This window comes from Numenius arquata, chromosome 5 (genome assembly GCF_964106895.1).
Source record: "Numenius arquata chromosome 5, bNumArq3.hap1.1, whole genome shotgun sequence".
Taxonomy (NCBI): Eukaryota; Metazoa; Chordata; class Aves; order Charadriiformes; family Scolopacidae; genus Numenius; species Numenius arquata.
The window spans coordinates 9,242,960-9,258,681 of record NC_133580.1 but is presented as its reverse complement, the minus strand read 5'-3'; the positions used below and the strand labels follow the sequence as shown (position 1 = coordinate 9,258,681).

General features: G+C 42.3%; 1 protein-coding gene across 2 annotated transcripts in view; it reads left to right on the top strand.

The window, feature by feature from the left end:
* NRK (Nik related kinase) overlaps nt 1-15,722 on the top strand; it is a 104,590-nt gene that overhangs the window by 44,676 nt on the left and 44,192 nt on the right. For both annotated transcript variants that reach the window (XM_074148311.1, XM_074148312.1), the window contains exons 6-14: nt 1,644-1,734; nt 3,793-3,923; nt 7,285-7,339; nt 9,564-9,642; nt 10,327-10,502; nt 12,265-12,337; nt 12,749-12,944; nt 13,801-13,965; nt 14,725-14,886. In XM_074148311.1, coding sequence (XP_074004412.1) covers nt 1,644-1,734; nt 3,793-3,923; nt 7,285-7,339; nt 9,564-9,642; nt 10,327-10,502; nt 12,265-12,337; nt 12,749-12,944; nt 13,801-13,965; nt 14,725-14,886 — 1,128 coding nt within the window. The remainder of the gene's footprint in view (nt 1-1,643; nt 1,735-3,792; nt 3,924-7,284; nt 7,340-9,563; nt 9,643-10,326; nt 10,503-12,264; nt 12,338-12,748; nt 12,945-13,800; nt 13,966-14,724; nt 14,887-15,722) is intronic.

Sequence of the window (15,722 nt, the reverse complement as noted above, 5' to 3'; positions counted from 1 at the left end):
TCGTGCCAACAGAGCTTTGTTGGTCATTTGCAACAAAAAGGCCTTTCCAAGCCTTTGGTTGCTAACATAGGTCACTAACGAGCATTACTGTTTAAAGGTTTTGATCTATAGGGCTCATGGGCTGTGGTCCTTGAGTTCAGAAGAGCCCAAAGAGCCAGCATGATGGCTGCTTGACATCCCATATTATTATAGTTAATCCCATTTATGTATGAAAACCAGAAAATTTCTGTTTCCTGTGGCAAATAGCCATCTCCTGAAAGTCCAGATTCTAGGCATCTAGAAAGGTAAATAAATGTTCTGCTTTCAGTAAGTCTGTCCTCCACATCAGGAGATCTTACTGCTCATTGCTTCAGCTGTTCATGCTACGTAAGATCTTTCTGTTCATAATTCCTTTACCTGCACACACTCAGGGGCCTCTTTTCCACACTATTAGAAGCAATGTTGACTAAACAGCGTTCCAGAATCTTAAAGGTGGCCCTGCTGGGGCAATGATCCCCAAGCCAATTCTTGGGGCTATATTTCATTCTATGCAGGCTTAGGGATTTTTTTTTGTTGTTGTTCCTGGGAAGTACAGAGGATAAAACAATGCCCAAGTGTAATCCAGTGAACTCGCCTGGAAAAAAACCCAAACGTTGGAACCTGTCATTCTAAATTCAAAACCCATTACAGAGTTACTGATCCATCTTCCTTGTAATGGAGTTCTGCTTCCTTTTTTAAATAATGGTAAGATAAATGTGTATTCTGGGAGCTAGAATTCAAATGGCATGCCAAAGTAATGCTTGAAGAAGGGTAAATCTTTGCCTCTGGAACAGAGGAATTGAGAAGCATGCTCAGTAGAGATCATGGGCCATCTTAGGAGGATTTGGCATTAGACTGGAGATTGTAATAACCGTAGCTGGAGAGCGTGGGGAGAGCTCTTCTGCAAAAAAAAAAAAAAAAAAAAACCTTAATGGTCTGGTCAGGTTGCTCTTCATTTGGTGGCTATAATATCTCTTTTTAAAGCAATTGATGTTAAAATAATTGGTTTATGCTCATGCAACTGAAAAGCATAACAATATGCTGGTGTAAAACGAGATTTATTTCGGTGTGTTCCTTTATATCTGTGCTGGTATACATGGACAATTTTGGAATGAAGGAGAAGACAGAATATTGCAAATATTAGCTGAATGAAAAAATATTTGCTGCATTCAAAAAGAGGTCTGACGTGATTTTTTGAACTTTCTGTGGTCCATTTACCATTGAACACAGTTTTGCTGAATGCAGAATTTAAGCTACTGTGGCCAACGAGCCTCTGTCTCCTGTCCTCATGCAGAGCATTCTGCATTGCTCTTTCCCTCTTTTACACACAGTGTAAGGAGGCATCCCTTGATTCTGAGACAGAAGTTTAAAATACTGCTGCTTTGTTCTTTTCACACTTCTGAAATGCTCCACTATTGTCAGGCCTGTGGGTAAAGAAGACAATCAAACTTGCGGTTGTTGTCCTCTCTCCATCCCGAAACTGGGATCTTCATGTTGCTAATAACATCTAGGGGACTTTCCCTATGAACAAAGTCTGAGAAGAGTAGAAGTGTGAAAAGGCACCGATGCCCATGCTCATGATAATGATAGGAAGAAAGAATAAGGGAAGTCTGGTTTTCTTTTAGGGCTTGGCACATCTTCATGCTCACCATGTCATCCATCGAGATATTAAAGGACAGAATGTTCTTCTTACAGAAAATGCAGAAGTAAAACTAGGTAAGTTTCCTTAAATATGTGTGAGAAACCTGTTCGTAAAAATTTAAGATTTCCATCTTGTCTCAGAAAGAACCTTCAGTAACCTAAGAGCAACAAAGATGTCAAGTAGCATTAATGCTTGTGTTTATAAGGTGTCTGTCATGTAGAAAGAGATGAAAATGTGACATGTTCTGCAGGGGTGTCACAGCCTGTGGGGAATGTGGATACTTGTGGGCAGTCAAACACAGAACCTGTCTTGTAAGTCATGGCACCATCTGGCCTTCACAGCAGATCCCAGCACGCAAAGAGTTCCAAAATAAAAAAGTTGGGGGAATAAATTATGCTAATCCATTTCTCTAAGGGAAGTGGTCTTAGAGATTTTCATAGATCTGACAATAGGTGAAATTACTCGCGTGGAAGGGCTCTCACTGACACTGAATAGTATCTCTTACTAGTAGTCATCGCTCAAAAATGACAGAGAGTTTACTCATTTCCTTTTCTAGCTGTGACATGGCAGTGTTGACAACTTCTGACTTCCTAAGACTAAAGTCCAATACATATCTCTCTGGAGGAAGGGATGTCTTTGATGTTCTGGGAAGACATCACAGAGAATACATGGCAATGGATTAAAGGAGCAGTCTCCAGGAGAGCACTTCTCTTATTTGGGATGATCTTTACGCTCCCTCTCTCTTTAATTGAAAGAATTCACTGTAGAGCTGGATAATAAAAATAATAAACGTGGCCTGTGGATGTGGGCTGAAGCGGGTGAAAATAAGTACTTTAAATCTCATTATGGTTGTACCTTATGTAAAATCCCGGCTTCACTGAAATCAAAGGGAGTTTTGCAGTTGTATTAAATGAAGGCAGGGTTTTGCTTGTAGTCGCTAAAAGATATGTACTAGTTTTCAACTGTTCCCTCTTAAAACTGGCAAGATGGGGGGTCTGTGCATGTTGGCGGTCTTGTGTAATTACAAGTCCCACCATTCTTCACGTGGTTGACAAGAAAGTTAAACCTCTGGATAAAGATGTAACAGATTTGCTAAGTACAACAATTAAAAATAATTTTAAAAAGGAGCTGTTTCCAGAGAGATTTAGCTCATATGTCTCAAAATAAAGAAGCTAGAAGCCCAAGAGGTCCTCAGTACAGTTCCACTCCACTCCAGTGTAAGTGTGCACACTTCCCATCAGAAGCACAGAGCGCGTGATGATCCCCAAGGTCAGGTCCAATTTATTGTTGGAAAAGGTTTGCTAAACAGGCACGATAAATTATAGTAGTACAAATGATTGTGGTTTGCAGATGATCTGCAATGAGATAACATAAGTGCACCTTTTGGTTCTTTCTTTTTCCTGTTATTTTATCTTCCCTGTGAGTAGCACTCAAGTACTATGCCCAGAGGATCCAATTAGTGTATCTTAGAGGTTTGTTCAAAGAAAAATACAGTCACGTAATTATTGGTTGTGTGGGCCCTTCATATCTGAACAAAACCATTTTGCTATACAATCCTTATGAATGTAACACCCCTTTCAGCACAAAGAACACCACATGATTCTCTCATTACAAAGAGTCTAAGATTAGAATAAACTAGTATACTATGCAGCTTGTTCTAACATAGTGTTTGAATGTAGGGAAGGAGTTATTCCAAACATCTCGAAATGAAGTGATATGATAGTTCTTTCCAGCTTTCACAATTGGCCATATTAGACACATCCAAATTTGCTTTGTCTGTAGGTATGAGTTTACCTTTCAGACACTAGTTAAAGATCTTGAGTCCTACTCAATGCAGTGTTTAGCATATGCATAAATTATTCTGTAATGTTTTCCTAGATCAATTAATGTCTGCTATAATCTGCCTGACAGATTTAGCATGCTGTTGATTTGACCATTCTGTCAAAAAGGGAAAAAAAAAAAAGGCCATTAAATTTCAACTATTGGACAAGATGTACTGGAGGAGCTCAGATTTGATAGGCTTGGTAGCCCAAAGGCTTGGTATTCCAAACAGTATGAAAGTAACCAAACAAATACTCTGCCACGTGGATACAACTCTTTATTAATTTTTTTACCTCTGCCTGGCTTTTCAGTGGATTTCGGTGTAAGTGCTCAACTGGATAGGACTATTGGGAGAAGAAACACATTTATTGGCACACCGTATTGGATGGCGCCTGAAGTCATTGCTTGTGAGGAGAACCCAGACTCTACATATGACTACAGAGTAAGTGTTACAACTCTGCAAGAGGTAGCAAAACATGCAGGTTATTGCTGAAATCCTGCTCTAGTACTGCATTTGAAAAGTTCAAACTTACCTCCTTTTAAACTGCAATAGTATTATAACTGTACAAATAGAAGTATTTGTAATACGTGGTTGGTGGCTCTTATTTTTAAGAGTGGAGTTTCCTTATGAGTATTTTTTTGTGAATTGTTAATAGATGAAATACACTTTCATGAACTTCTGTGCCAAAAAAAAAAAAGGTACTGATTTATGGATGTTGCAGATCAGGATAGAAAAGAAAGGAAGAGGAAAACTTAGAAGGAATACTTGAAGTAGTGTAGTACTAATATGAGAAGTTACTGCTCTCCTCTGTGTTAGAGCTGTTTTACTCTATACTCAGCTGCAAATCCTAAGTTAATTTGCAATAATTAGTAACACTTCCCTCACTTATGAGCATGTGACTGCTAGAGGTTTCCCATCCCAGAATGATTTCTGGTCAGTCACAGAGTGGCTGAGGTGAGAAGACATGGCATTTCTTGTATTTTGGTTTGTGACCTTAACAGCACACATTGCCTCCTGTCCTGTAACTGGGCACTGCTCAGAAGTCTGGCTTGGTCTTCTTTACTCCCCTCCCATCAGGAATTTTGTGTGTGTATGGGATCCCCCTGAGCCTTCCCTTCTCCAGGCTGAACAGTTCTATTTCGCTCAGCCCAGAGCCTCCAAGCTCCAATCTCTTAAACATCTTTGTGGCCCTTCCCTGCACCCACTCCGATATGTCCATAACTTCCTTGTACTGGGAAGCCAAGAACAGCTGTCAAGCACTTTTTCAGGTTCTCTTTCTAATTCTCATAATATGCTGATGCTCTTCCAAAGAGACACATAAAGCTTATTCTTTTTCTTCGGGCCTGTTTCTAGTAGTGTTGTTATTTGTCTGTCTACATTTGTCCTGCAGGATGTTTTCCAGGGATGGCTTTCTGAGCAGCCACCTTCTGAGTAACCCTCTGGTCACTTGCTTCATTCAGGTTCTCTTGGTTGCCACTTTGAACCTCTCATTCTAATTGTGTCTTCAGAAATACTTATTAGAAGAACCTGTTATTACTTCCATTTTCTAGTGATTCAGATGCTGCAGTTCTCCTGTGTTGGCACATTCTATGCTGCACTGGCAAAGTGAGGTCATGTTGTGTGAGTGTCAGTCATGACCAAAGAATGTTCTTGGATTTTATTTTATTTTTCATGCCATGTAAATCTACTGAAACCTCAAGAAATTAATCTCTTGTCTTCATTCCCTCACCCCAGTCAATTTCCTTTTCCAAATGTGTACTTTTCAGAAGATACAAGCATTAGGAACATACACACACCCCTAATTCTTGAGGTTTCTTTGCCTTCAGTAATAATCACAGTTCATCTGTGTGCATTTATGTCTGCTTTCCAAATAGATTCTGCTGATGGTAGTTTAAAAGTGCTCAGCGGAGGGTTTTGGAAGCACTTATGCAGACAGTGCTGTGACTCAGAAGGTGGCATGGGGCCGGTCTTTTCTGCAGAGGTTTATAGCTGATATGGTGAGCAAAGTAGCAGGAAGCCACTCTGTAACTTCTTGCTGTTCCAGCTCTGATTTTAAAAAAAGAAAAAAGAAAAGAGATTACAACAAATGAGTAAAAATATATGAGTATATATAAAGAGTCATAGTATTGTCTAGATTGGAAGGGACCTTTCAGATCACTGAGTCCAACCATCAACCTAACACTCACAAAACCCATCACTAAACCATATCATTAAGCACTATGTGTACCTGTCTCTTAAATACCTCCAGGGATGACAGTTCTGCCATTTCCCTGGGCAGCCTGTTCCAATGCTTCATAACCCTTTCAGTGTAAAAATTTTTCCTAATATCTAATCTAAATCTCCCCTGGAGCAACTTGAGGCCTCTTGTCCTATCAGTTGTTACTTGGGAGAAGAGACCGACCCCCACATCACCACAACCTCCTTTCAGGTAGTTGTGGAGAGTGATAAGGTCTCCACTCAGCCTCCTTTTCTCCAGGCTGAACACCCCCAGCACCGTGAGCTGCTCCTTGTAAGACTTGTTCTCCAGACCCCTCACCAGCTTTGTTGCCCTTCTCTGGACACGCTCCAGCACCTCAGTGTCTGTCTTGTCGTGAGGGGCCCTTTACAAACACAGCTGTCATCCTGCCTCTCACACTTTGAAACTCCAAACCAATTTCTTTGTAGCCTCGTTGTTTCTCCCATTGTCCCCAAGACCTGCAGTTCTACCCCTAGAAGACTTTTCTAATTTTCAGTCATTTACTTAATAACAAGTCAGGATTGTGAATCTTTTAAATTCCCACCAGTTTTGCTGTCAAATCCCTCCATAAACTATGATGCAAACTAGTTTTTAGCTTGCGTAAAGTGGTTCAGAGCAGCTGGACTGAGAAGGCAGCTCTGTTTATACAGTCAAAATTAATTAGAGTGCCAGGCTGGGTATGAGCTGCTATTGATGTAATAGTATATTGCTTTTAATCTTTGAAAGTTTGTCCTCTGTAGCTCCCTTTTAAAAAGTTAGTTTTAGCGAAGCCCTGCAAGTTGGTTTGGTCACATGCTTCTCATTTGCCTACATTTAGACACAAAAATTAGTAAGATAGTGCACATGATTAATCAAGTGGAAACCTGTGAAGTTCTTACAGCCATTGGTAGTGTTTCTGATTTACCTTCCATGATCAAAACCTGGCCTTTGGCATCCAGATAAACTTATAAAGGAAACTCCACTAGAAGTTAACCGAGCTGAACATACGCTGCGTCGTAAATCAGGCGGTGTGATTGTGCCCTCCTTTCATGTGCCCAAAAACGTGGCTAGAGACTTTATAGACAGAAAAAGGCAGACCCCGAGGCCTGACTAATTTCTGTTCCATCGGTGTAGAAGCTCAGCAATGACTGCTCTGAAATAAGCATTAAAACCAAGAATTTTTTTGGCCAGGAGCAGAGGGGTGAGACGCTGCTGTGTCTCATTGCCTCATGAAAACAGTTTAAAAGATTTAAGACATATATTTAAACGGTGCCTGCTATATTCTGGCTCTTGTTTTTTGAGTGCAGAAGGTCTGCATTTTGGAGCTGGCTGCTTAAATGATGAATCAGCTCTTCAGAGTTGCATGGGAAATGGGAAGCTTCTGGCTATTAGCACATTTCCTGAAAGCTCAGTAGGGAATGGGAGGGAGCAGAATGTATGTCACTCCAAGTAGAACGACCCGATCCAGGAGAAACCTAGGGAAACTGTAAAAACCAAAAAAGCCCAAAACCCCAGAAGAAAAACAAACACACAAATAAAAAGCTTGAGCGCTGCAAGTTGCAATGTGCAATGTTTCTTTTCCTGCAGAGTGACCTATGGTCTCTGGGAATCACTGCTATTGAAATGGCCGAAGGAGCTCCTCGTAAGTGATCTGGTATAAAGGTGGGGGTGTCTATGCTTTGTGAACATGTTCTATGGTAAAATAAATCATGCTTGGCTAATGCACAGATGTACAAAATTCTGATTCTGGCTGTATCTTTAACAATAATCTATAACTTTTTCTCATTTGGGCTCTCTTGCTTTCCTCTTCCTTTCGGATCCTTTAAGTCTATATTTTGATTCCTTGCCTTCATTTCCTAGGGAAACAAAAAAATACTTTTTTTCTTGGAGCTCTTGTTAGCATTGCTTTGTTGATCACTGCCTGTGGGTACAGCAAAGCAGAAGTGATTGACATGTTAGCAGAAAAAATTCGCAAGAGTGGCTTTGGGTTTAGGTCACCAAAAAACCCCAGTATAGCAGTGGGAAAAGCTAAGCCCAAAGGTTATATTTTCACTCTTGGACTGACTTGATTCTCACAGGTTTTGGGATGAATACCGTATTTGCTCACGTAATGGCTTTGGTCCATGACCACATTCTCAACCCAACAGCAGAATGCCGTTACTTTACAGCCTGCCCTCACCTGGCCGCCGTCCCCCTCGCTCCGGATTAGCCCCTCGCAGCCCTGGGGCAGCGATCGGCAGCTGCAGCATGGATGCAAAGACCTCGTGCATTTTTATTCCCGAGGAGGACCGGTTGCTTTGCCCCAGCGCCCACGAAGCAGATGTGATGTGATGGGTTATCCGGTCACTGCTGAGAGCACAGGAGATGAGATAAATTATACTCTGGCCTGAGCTTGAGAGCACGTAGGCTGTGTTTTTAAAAAACACACTTGGCTGTTCTCCCGTCAGACTTGGTTTCTAGCAGCGCTCGGGAGCCAGCTGGAGTTGAGGAGCAGTTTCAGACACTGTGCTTCAGCGTGGCTGAAGCTTAGTCCTGAGACATGAGTCCGTGGGGAGTTTTCTTTGAGAGAGGCTTTGTAGCTTTGCATGCTAATTCCTCGTGCCACTTGTATTTGATGTTTTCACTGGTTTTGGCAGGGAAATGCTATGGATTATATTCTGTTGCATGATGTTTTGTATACTGTAGTACAGCAGCGTTTGGGACCCATAGCTAGAAACCAGACTTCTTCTGCCCCCCATCCCCACTGTATCATGTGCTATTGAAAATACAAAGAAAAAAGTCAAAAACAACTCGGATATGAGAAATAATGGCAGTGGATGCACACAGAGAAATTAGGAGGAAGCAGTGAAGGCTTTACCAGACCTAATCTTCACACTTTTACTAGCCCTGTAATGCAGTAAATCCATTCCTGTTAAGAGAATCACTGCTGAGTACCTATGTATCATAAGAAATCAGCCTCCATATAGTTCCTATCAGTTGTCATTCAGTAGCTGTTTTGTGAAGGAAGACCTCTGACCCTCGGTGTTTCTCCGTGACAGATGGGGCACATTCATAATTCCATACAAAATGCCTGGGTTAGATGAGATGTGACAGTATTTACTTTCTGCAGAGTTCTTTGTAGCTTCAACTTTCCACAACAGTAACACTAAAGAGAAGTACATTGGGCTGGAGAGAAAACAGCATGGGTAGGATCTGAATGCATGGGTAGGATCTGTCACAGATTGTGTAATAATGGTGCTCACTCTCCTGAACCACAGGATAGATGAAATGTGTGCTCAGTCATTTATGGCCTGTGCCAGTGACGCAGTTTATGAGCTCTCTGCTTTGCATCAGGTTTTTTTCATCCTGCATTTTCTCTTATGCCATGAATGATGTGGCTAAGAGTTTGGTTAAAATTTAGCTTGTCGTTTATCTGAACCATAAGCCAGACATAATAAACTAGGTAATTATTTCAATCCCAAATTTAACTTCTATTTATGTGAAAACACCCTTTGGTGTATTAAAAAGGTGAGCTTTTTTATGTCCTTCTGAAGCCTTATATATAAAAATATGCAAAGAAAGTCATGCTTGTTTCTGCTATGCAGCCTTTCTTTCAAATCTCTTTTAACTGGCAATAACAGCATATTGTTGTGGAAGATTCCTGTGTAGTTGGAGACTTTATTTCTTGGCTGTACTGTGAATTTCATTGACTAATGGTGTGGATCTGTGGCAGATGCTGTGCTGGTGAAAGTGGGAGTGTTTGTGGAGGACTGTGCCTCTCTGTTGGGAGAACCAGGCTCCTGGCCTGGCTGGGTCAGCGTGGTCAGGGGAGGGAGGGACATGGGGGGGAACATCCACCCTTCAATAGCTTGTGGTTTCCTTTGCAGCCCTGTGTGACATGCACCCCATGAGAGCGCTCTTCCTCATCCCACGGAACCCACCCCCGAAGTTGAAATCCAGAAAATGGTAAAGAGATGTGTAAAAACTGTGGTTTTGCTGCATTGGGCTTATGAGGATTTTGAGTTCTCTTCTCTGGAGACAGTGATCTTGTTAAATCCTACAGTGATCTATGAGGTCTTTCCTAGGCTATTTCTGGTGCTCGGTTAAGCCTCAGGTGCAGATGTATTTTACCTTTCTTTAGGATTGTGCCTAAGCTGTGGCAGTCATTGCAGTTGCTAAAGTTTGGCATGAGTGGCTGAAATTACAGTACAGGCAAGGCTTAGATGGGCTGGTTGGGCTCAGTGCTTGCTTCAGAAGAAAGTATGGACAGTGTGGGGCAAATGGCAGTCACTGTAGCCTACAGAGACTTAGTTTGTTAAATGAAGTGTATAAAAAAAAAACCTTTACCATATCAAAACGGTAGGGGCATTTTTGAAACAGTTGCGTTGGCCAGATTGTGGTTTTGTTGATCCAGATGTAAATTCAGGGTAACCCCACTGGGAGAGTGGTCGGGATGGAGTTCCCCATCACTGTCCCTCAGCGCTGTGCTGGTCTCAGGATGTACACTGGTGGCAAAACTCATATTGTCTCACACAATTCCAGTGCAAAAGGCAACATTGCAAAGTTAGTGCTTTCCATCACTCAGGGGTAGTGTTTGGTGCACAAGTTAAAAAGGATTATTGTTTTCTTCCACTTTTCTATATTTTTCAGGTCAAAAAAATTCCTCAACTTTGTTGAAAGCTGCCTTGTAAAAAATTATTTGCATCGTCCGTCCACTGAAACCTTGCTTAAGCATTCTTTCATCCGAGACATGCAGAATGAACGGCAAGTGCGCATCATGCTGAAAGACCACCTGGACAGGACCAGGAAGAAAAAAGGAGAAAAAGGTAACGTGGCAAAAACAAAATAAGAGGCACTTCAGAGAGCAGATCCTTTTCCACTTTTGGCAGCAGAGTACAAGGCAGATGCAACTGAAAGACTAGACCAAGAAAACTGTGAGGAAGTGTTGTCCTTGATAGCGATGGGGCAATTTTGAAGATCCCTTTGTCAAAGCCCAGGTCCTTAATGGTCTTTAAGTGCTAAAGTCTTTGGAGCCTGACTGACCCTGATTCACTGAAAGCAATCCTAATGCCACCATGAATAAGGAGTCCAAGTAAAGTCTAGGTCCCTACTTCTTGAATATCTAAGTAGTACTCAACAAGCATTTCCTAGTCTCTTAGTTCATCTGTCTGTTCTTGATCCATTAAATTTACCTGTTGCATCTCCGTATAATTTTAGCTTGTAATTTCTTTGGAGGCAAAAGTGGTTTTTGCAGTGGAGTGCACAAAAGAGACCTCAAGAAGGCCTCCACGCTCCAGCAAAGCACAAATGGGTATAATGAATCATCTCCTTCACAGGGTGGCTGAAGAAGAAGAGAGAAACTAAGTTTATTCCAAATGCTGGCCTTGCTCTTCAGAGCAAAACCTGGAAGAAGCAGTGCTGGAGAGGGGATGACACTTGTGTGAATGCCTGTGCACAGTAGACTAAGGGCTGTGCAAAGTGGAGAGCGAGCTGTAGCCTGTTGACCACCGATTCTTTCCTCCCCTTTCTCCGCTTTTCCTCTCCTGTATATTTTATATTAGTACTGTGAAGATCAGTGACTATGAGGGCAAACTCGGAAGGCGCTATGCAGTTGGAAAATGACTTACAAACTCCAAGTATTGATTTGACAACAGGAATATTTGTGCCTAAAATGAAATTGCTGTCGCAATGTAGATTTATTGACTCCAATAGTAGCTGCAAATTCTGCCACCTCTTTCAGCTATGAATCTCAAAGCACATTCGAATAGAAACATAGTGAATTAGAGTTTCTCACAAATGCCCTTTGTTGGGGGGAAATGCAATGATAACAGTCGCTTCTTGATAGACACATATTTTTGACCTGAAAAGTGCTATTTTTAATCAAAGCTCCCCTGAAAGGGGAGAACAGTGTGAAATTGCCAGACTTCACTTCAAAATAGACACTTAAAAAAAAAAATTAAGTCCCACTTTAGCATGCCATGTAGCCAGCAATGCAGAGTAGGACCAGTTTGAAATTATACTTTAAAATCTACCTTCATATTAGTCTTGAAGAGAACTTTTAAAGTGTGGGTCAGCTTCTTCTGAACCGCTGTGCTAAAACTAGCATTAATTTATTACACCTGTTTCTTTTTTAATTATTCACTTTAATACAAAAGAAAACCTGGATTTGCTGAAGGCCTCAGCTTAGCTATGCAACAGGTAGATAGCAGAGAAGGGCAGTACAAGTCTTTTATGTTCTATCTAAATTTCTTTCTGAAGAATCACTATGCTGGTGGTGTTATGGGGGTTGGATTTCTCTGTGGGTTTAGCCTAATTTATTTCAAATTATGGAAATAGGTTAGTTTTGCAAAACCAGTGCAGTCAGTCAAGGGAAAAGGTGGGAGCGTGTAAAGGGGCTGCCCTGAAACACGATCTGAACTAGATTTTGAATTATGTATGTGGATATCTTACCTCCCCTCAGCCTCCCAGTGCAGCCTGTGGCTTTTAAATTCCTGCTGAGCTACACGTAGTTCAGGTTGAGTGCTCAGAAACAAAGTTCAAGATCGTATCTTAAATGACACATAAACTGTTTATTGTTCTCTTTTTTAGAAGAAACGGACTATGATTACAGTGGAAGTGAGGAGGAAGATGATGAGCTGAATGAAGATGAAGGAGAACCAAGGTTAATTTTATTACTGGAATAGAAAATTTGACTGGCCAAGCTGTTCTCGTTGAAGGCAGCCCTCCTCAGCCAGAATGGCTTTCTTAACTTGCTCTGAACCCCTTATCTCCTGCATCCCCTCTGGTAGCTTTAACTGTTTTGTAGCTATCAAATGTAACTGCTGGGTATAAGATGTCTGCAATAGCTGCTTCTTAGCTCCCCTGCAATAGGGAGGAAACTCTCAAGTAAAGGACCCAATAATCAGCTTCAGGCTGTTTTGTGGCACAGTAAGTGCAGATGCATAGTCATGTGCTGGAGATTTATTGGAACATCTTAATTTGCTAACACAGGACAACAAGCAATTCCCAATGCACCTTGTATTCTCTCTTTAATGTTATGTTTAGTCATGTAGAAACCTGCCCTTTGTTTCAGCTCCATAGTTAATCTCCCGGGGGAGTCAACTCTCCGTCGTGAATTTCTGAGGCTGCAGCAGGAGAACAAAAACCGTTCTGACCCTCATCGCCAGCAGCAGCAGCTGAAGGACCAGGAGAAATACAAGAAGCAGCTGCTGACAGAGCGGCAGAAACGGATCGACCAGCAGAAGGAGCAGAGGAGGAGGCTGGAAGATGTAGGGACTGGCTTGTTTTGTTGTTCCATGTCTCATCACAGATAAAAGATGTGCCCATATAGAGTAGGCTTTGAAAGGCACAAAGGCTGTGTTAAATTGTCAGCACAACCTGGATTGGAGCCTTTAGCATTCGGAGAACATTTCAAACACAATGTTTTTAAATGGGCTCTGTCCTTTTCCTGCTGACAACCTGCCCTGAGCTTTGGGAGCCGAAGGGCATTTTGCTTGAGTTTGGTGGTGGAAGCCCAGGCAGATGGGATGAGAGATTCCGATTTCTTTCTGGTGTGCATTGCCCAATTTGGAGTCTGTCTGTCTGATCCAGAGTCCTGGCCCTGCTTCTGTTTAAGATGGTACAAGATAGCTGCTGCCTTTTCAGCTGTCTGACAGACTATGGTGTTGGAGGCATTGCTCAATCACCAACATGTCTCTTCTCACGAATATCTGATGGAAATTCAAGCACTGTGATTGTGCAAACGCTCCTGAGCTGGCATTTGTGAAGCATAGTGCTGCTCCAGCAAAACGGGGGGACTCTGGGAAAACCCTTCCTTCTCAAAATGACGGGAAGACATTTGTCATTAGATTAGCTGCCAGCCACCACACAGATCTCGCGTGCCTGCTTAAGTGAATGGCAAATCCGCCCTCGGCTGCCAAAAGGGCAAAGGTTTCACTTCAGGTTTGGCAGTTACTGTGGTGGCAGCTTGTGCCTGTCAACTTCTGCTGCGCAGTGTGTCAGGTACCCCTGTGAGTGACTGCATGGCAGGGAGTGGGCCTTGTGATTAATGAATACTGGCATAAGTAACTGGTGGGTACAAAAGTAAAGTAAAACAAGCAGTGTTATTCCCTGGTTCTCTTCCAGCATCAGAGGCGAGAGCAGGAGCTACGGAGGCAGCAGGAATGTGAGCAAAGGTGGCCAGAGGCTAAGGCCATTCAGAGGATAGAGGAGAGGTGTAAAGAAGACAAAAGGGCTATGGAAGATGAGCGGTTCATAGTAGATGGACAGAGGAAATCAGAAAAGAAGCAGGTATGAAAAGTGTTCACTGACAGCAATTTGCAGCTCCCTGTTCTTGTAGCTGATATCTTTCTCAGTTCCCTAAGGGTGTTCCCATCCTCTGAGTCACAGACCAGAGAGGGACTTTTTTAACGCGTTTACTGCCTCTTGTTCTCAGATTCAGCCTTCTTTCGAGTTAACTTACGTGTTACTGAGTCATCCTCCTTATCTACAGCAATGACACTGCCTCTCCCTCTTCTGTCCCTGCCGTTTCTCCGTGCTGAAATGGTCTTCAGTCACTTCAATTGATTTAAAATATCTTTACTCTGAAAGCTTCCAGCATCAGCTCAACCTAGGCTTAAATCTCCAGTCTCCAGTTTCTGTTCGAGTTGTAACCACGACCGCTTCTTTTTCACAAATAAAAGTGGAACAGAGGTTAGTTTTAATGCTGAAGTCTCGTTGTCAAGTCTGGCACCTTGGCCACAATGTTCTTCTGTTTCAGCAGCAAACTGATTTGTAATCAAACAGAAGCATGGAGTGTTTGATTAAAGCCCTCTGGTTTTAGGAAAAGTAAAAAGAAAAAATACAATTTTCTGACGTGCTGTCTCAAAAGCCAAAGGCAGTGTGTTTGGGGTCACTTTATGCTTCCTATTGCTTGGGGTTGTGGCTCTTCTGTCAGCCCTGCTGGAATTGTGCTCGCTTTGTTCTTTGAAAAGCCAGTATTTCCAGCAGTCAACTTGGTCATCCTCCAAGGCATTGTTCCCTCTGAGGTTCATCACTCTTTGCTTTCAGAAGGTAGAAGATGTGCAGCACAACAGGAAGATGCATCGAACTCTCCCCAAAGATCAGACACAGCTCCTGTCTCTCCAGCATGACCACAAGCAGAAGAAGAAGGAGCCTTCCAAGAGTTCAAATTCAGCAGCGCTTCCTCCATCAAGCAGCACAAGCAAAGAGGTACCATCTTGGCCAGTGTAGCATTTTGGTGCTTTGCAGTTTATGATGCCATGGTAATGCTGAAGCAGAGAACAGACTGATCTGTAAACCTAAATCTGGAGCTTGATGCGTGTCTTACTACATACTTATGCTACAGTAAAGCCTTTGGTTTCCACTAATGTAGAGGATAAGGGAAAGGAAAGGTTGCTCTGTCACTTCTACTTGAGTTCAGAGAAAGGTTTGACTGGCCAGTGTGGAAACGAGGTCGTGCTGGTAAACCAGTTGTCATTCCCTTGTCTTCCAAAGACAAAAGAATTAAGGTAGTGTCTTTCATCTGAGGTTTAATAGATGTCTTTTCCCGATTTTAGGGTTCACAAAATTGACCCAGACAGAGAATGGCATCGTGCCTCCCAAGCACAGATCTCTGTGCCCCTGTGCCAGGCTGCAATGCCTTTTGTTCTTTGACTCCCAGGATTTTAGGTAGATAAGATTTGATGGATCAGGGGTAGCCACATACAGTCGTTGATTAAGGTTGTCCATTTCACTCTTTTGCTAACTCTGGAGGTATTTTCTGCCCACCAGCTTGTTCTGCTTACTGTTATCAGGTAGCTACAGGTCCATTTTATACATGTTATCTCATCAATCCTAGCACACTTATTTTTCTTTTTGATATAATCCCAACCCGTGAGCCCAGTTCTACAGCTGGTGTGATTTGTTGTGTTACTGGGTTGATGTCAGAAGTCTCAGCAGCTCACAGGTGCCTCCTTGGATGGCTGTGTCTAAGTAGAATAGTGGATGTGATGCTCTCTGCATTCGTGGCAAAGCTTCTTCCCAAAATACCCAAGCAAAGACATGAG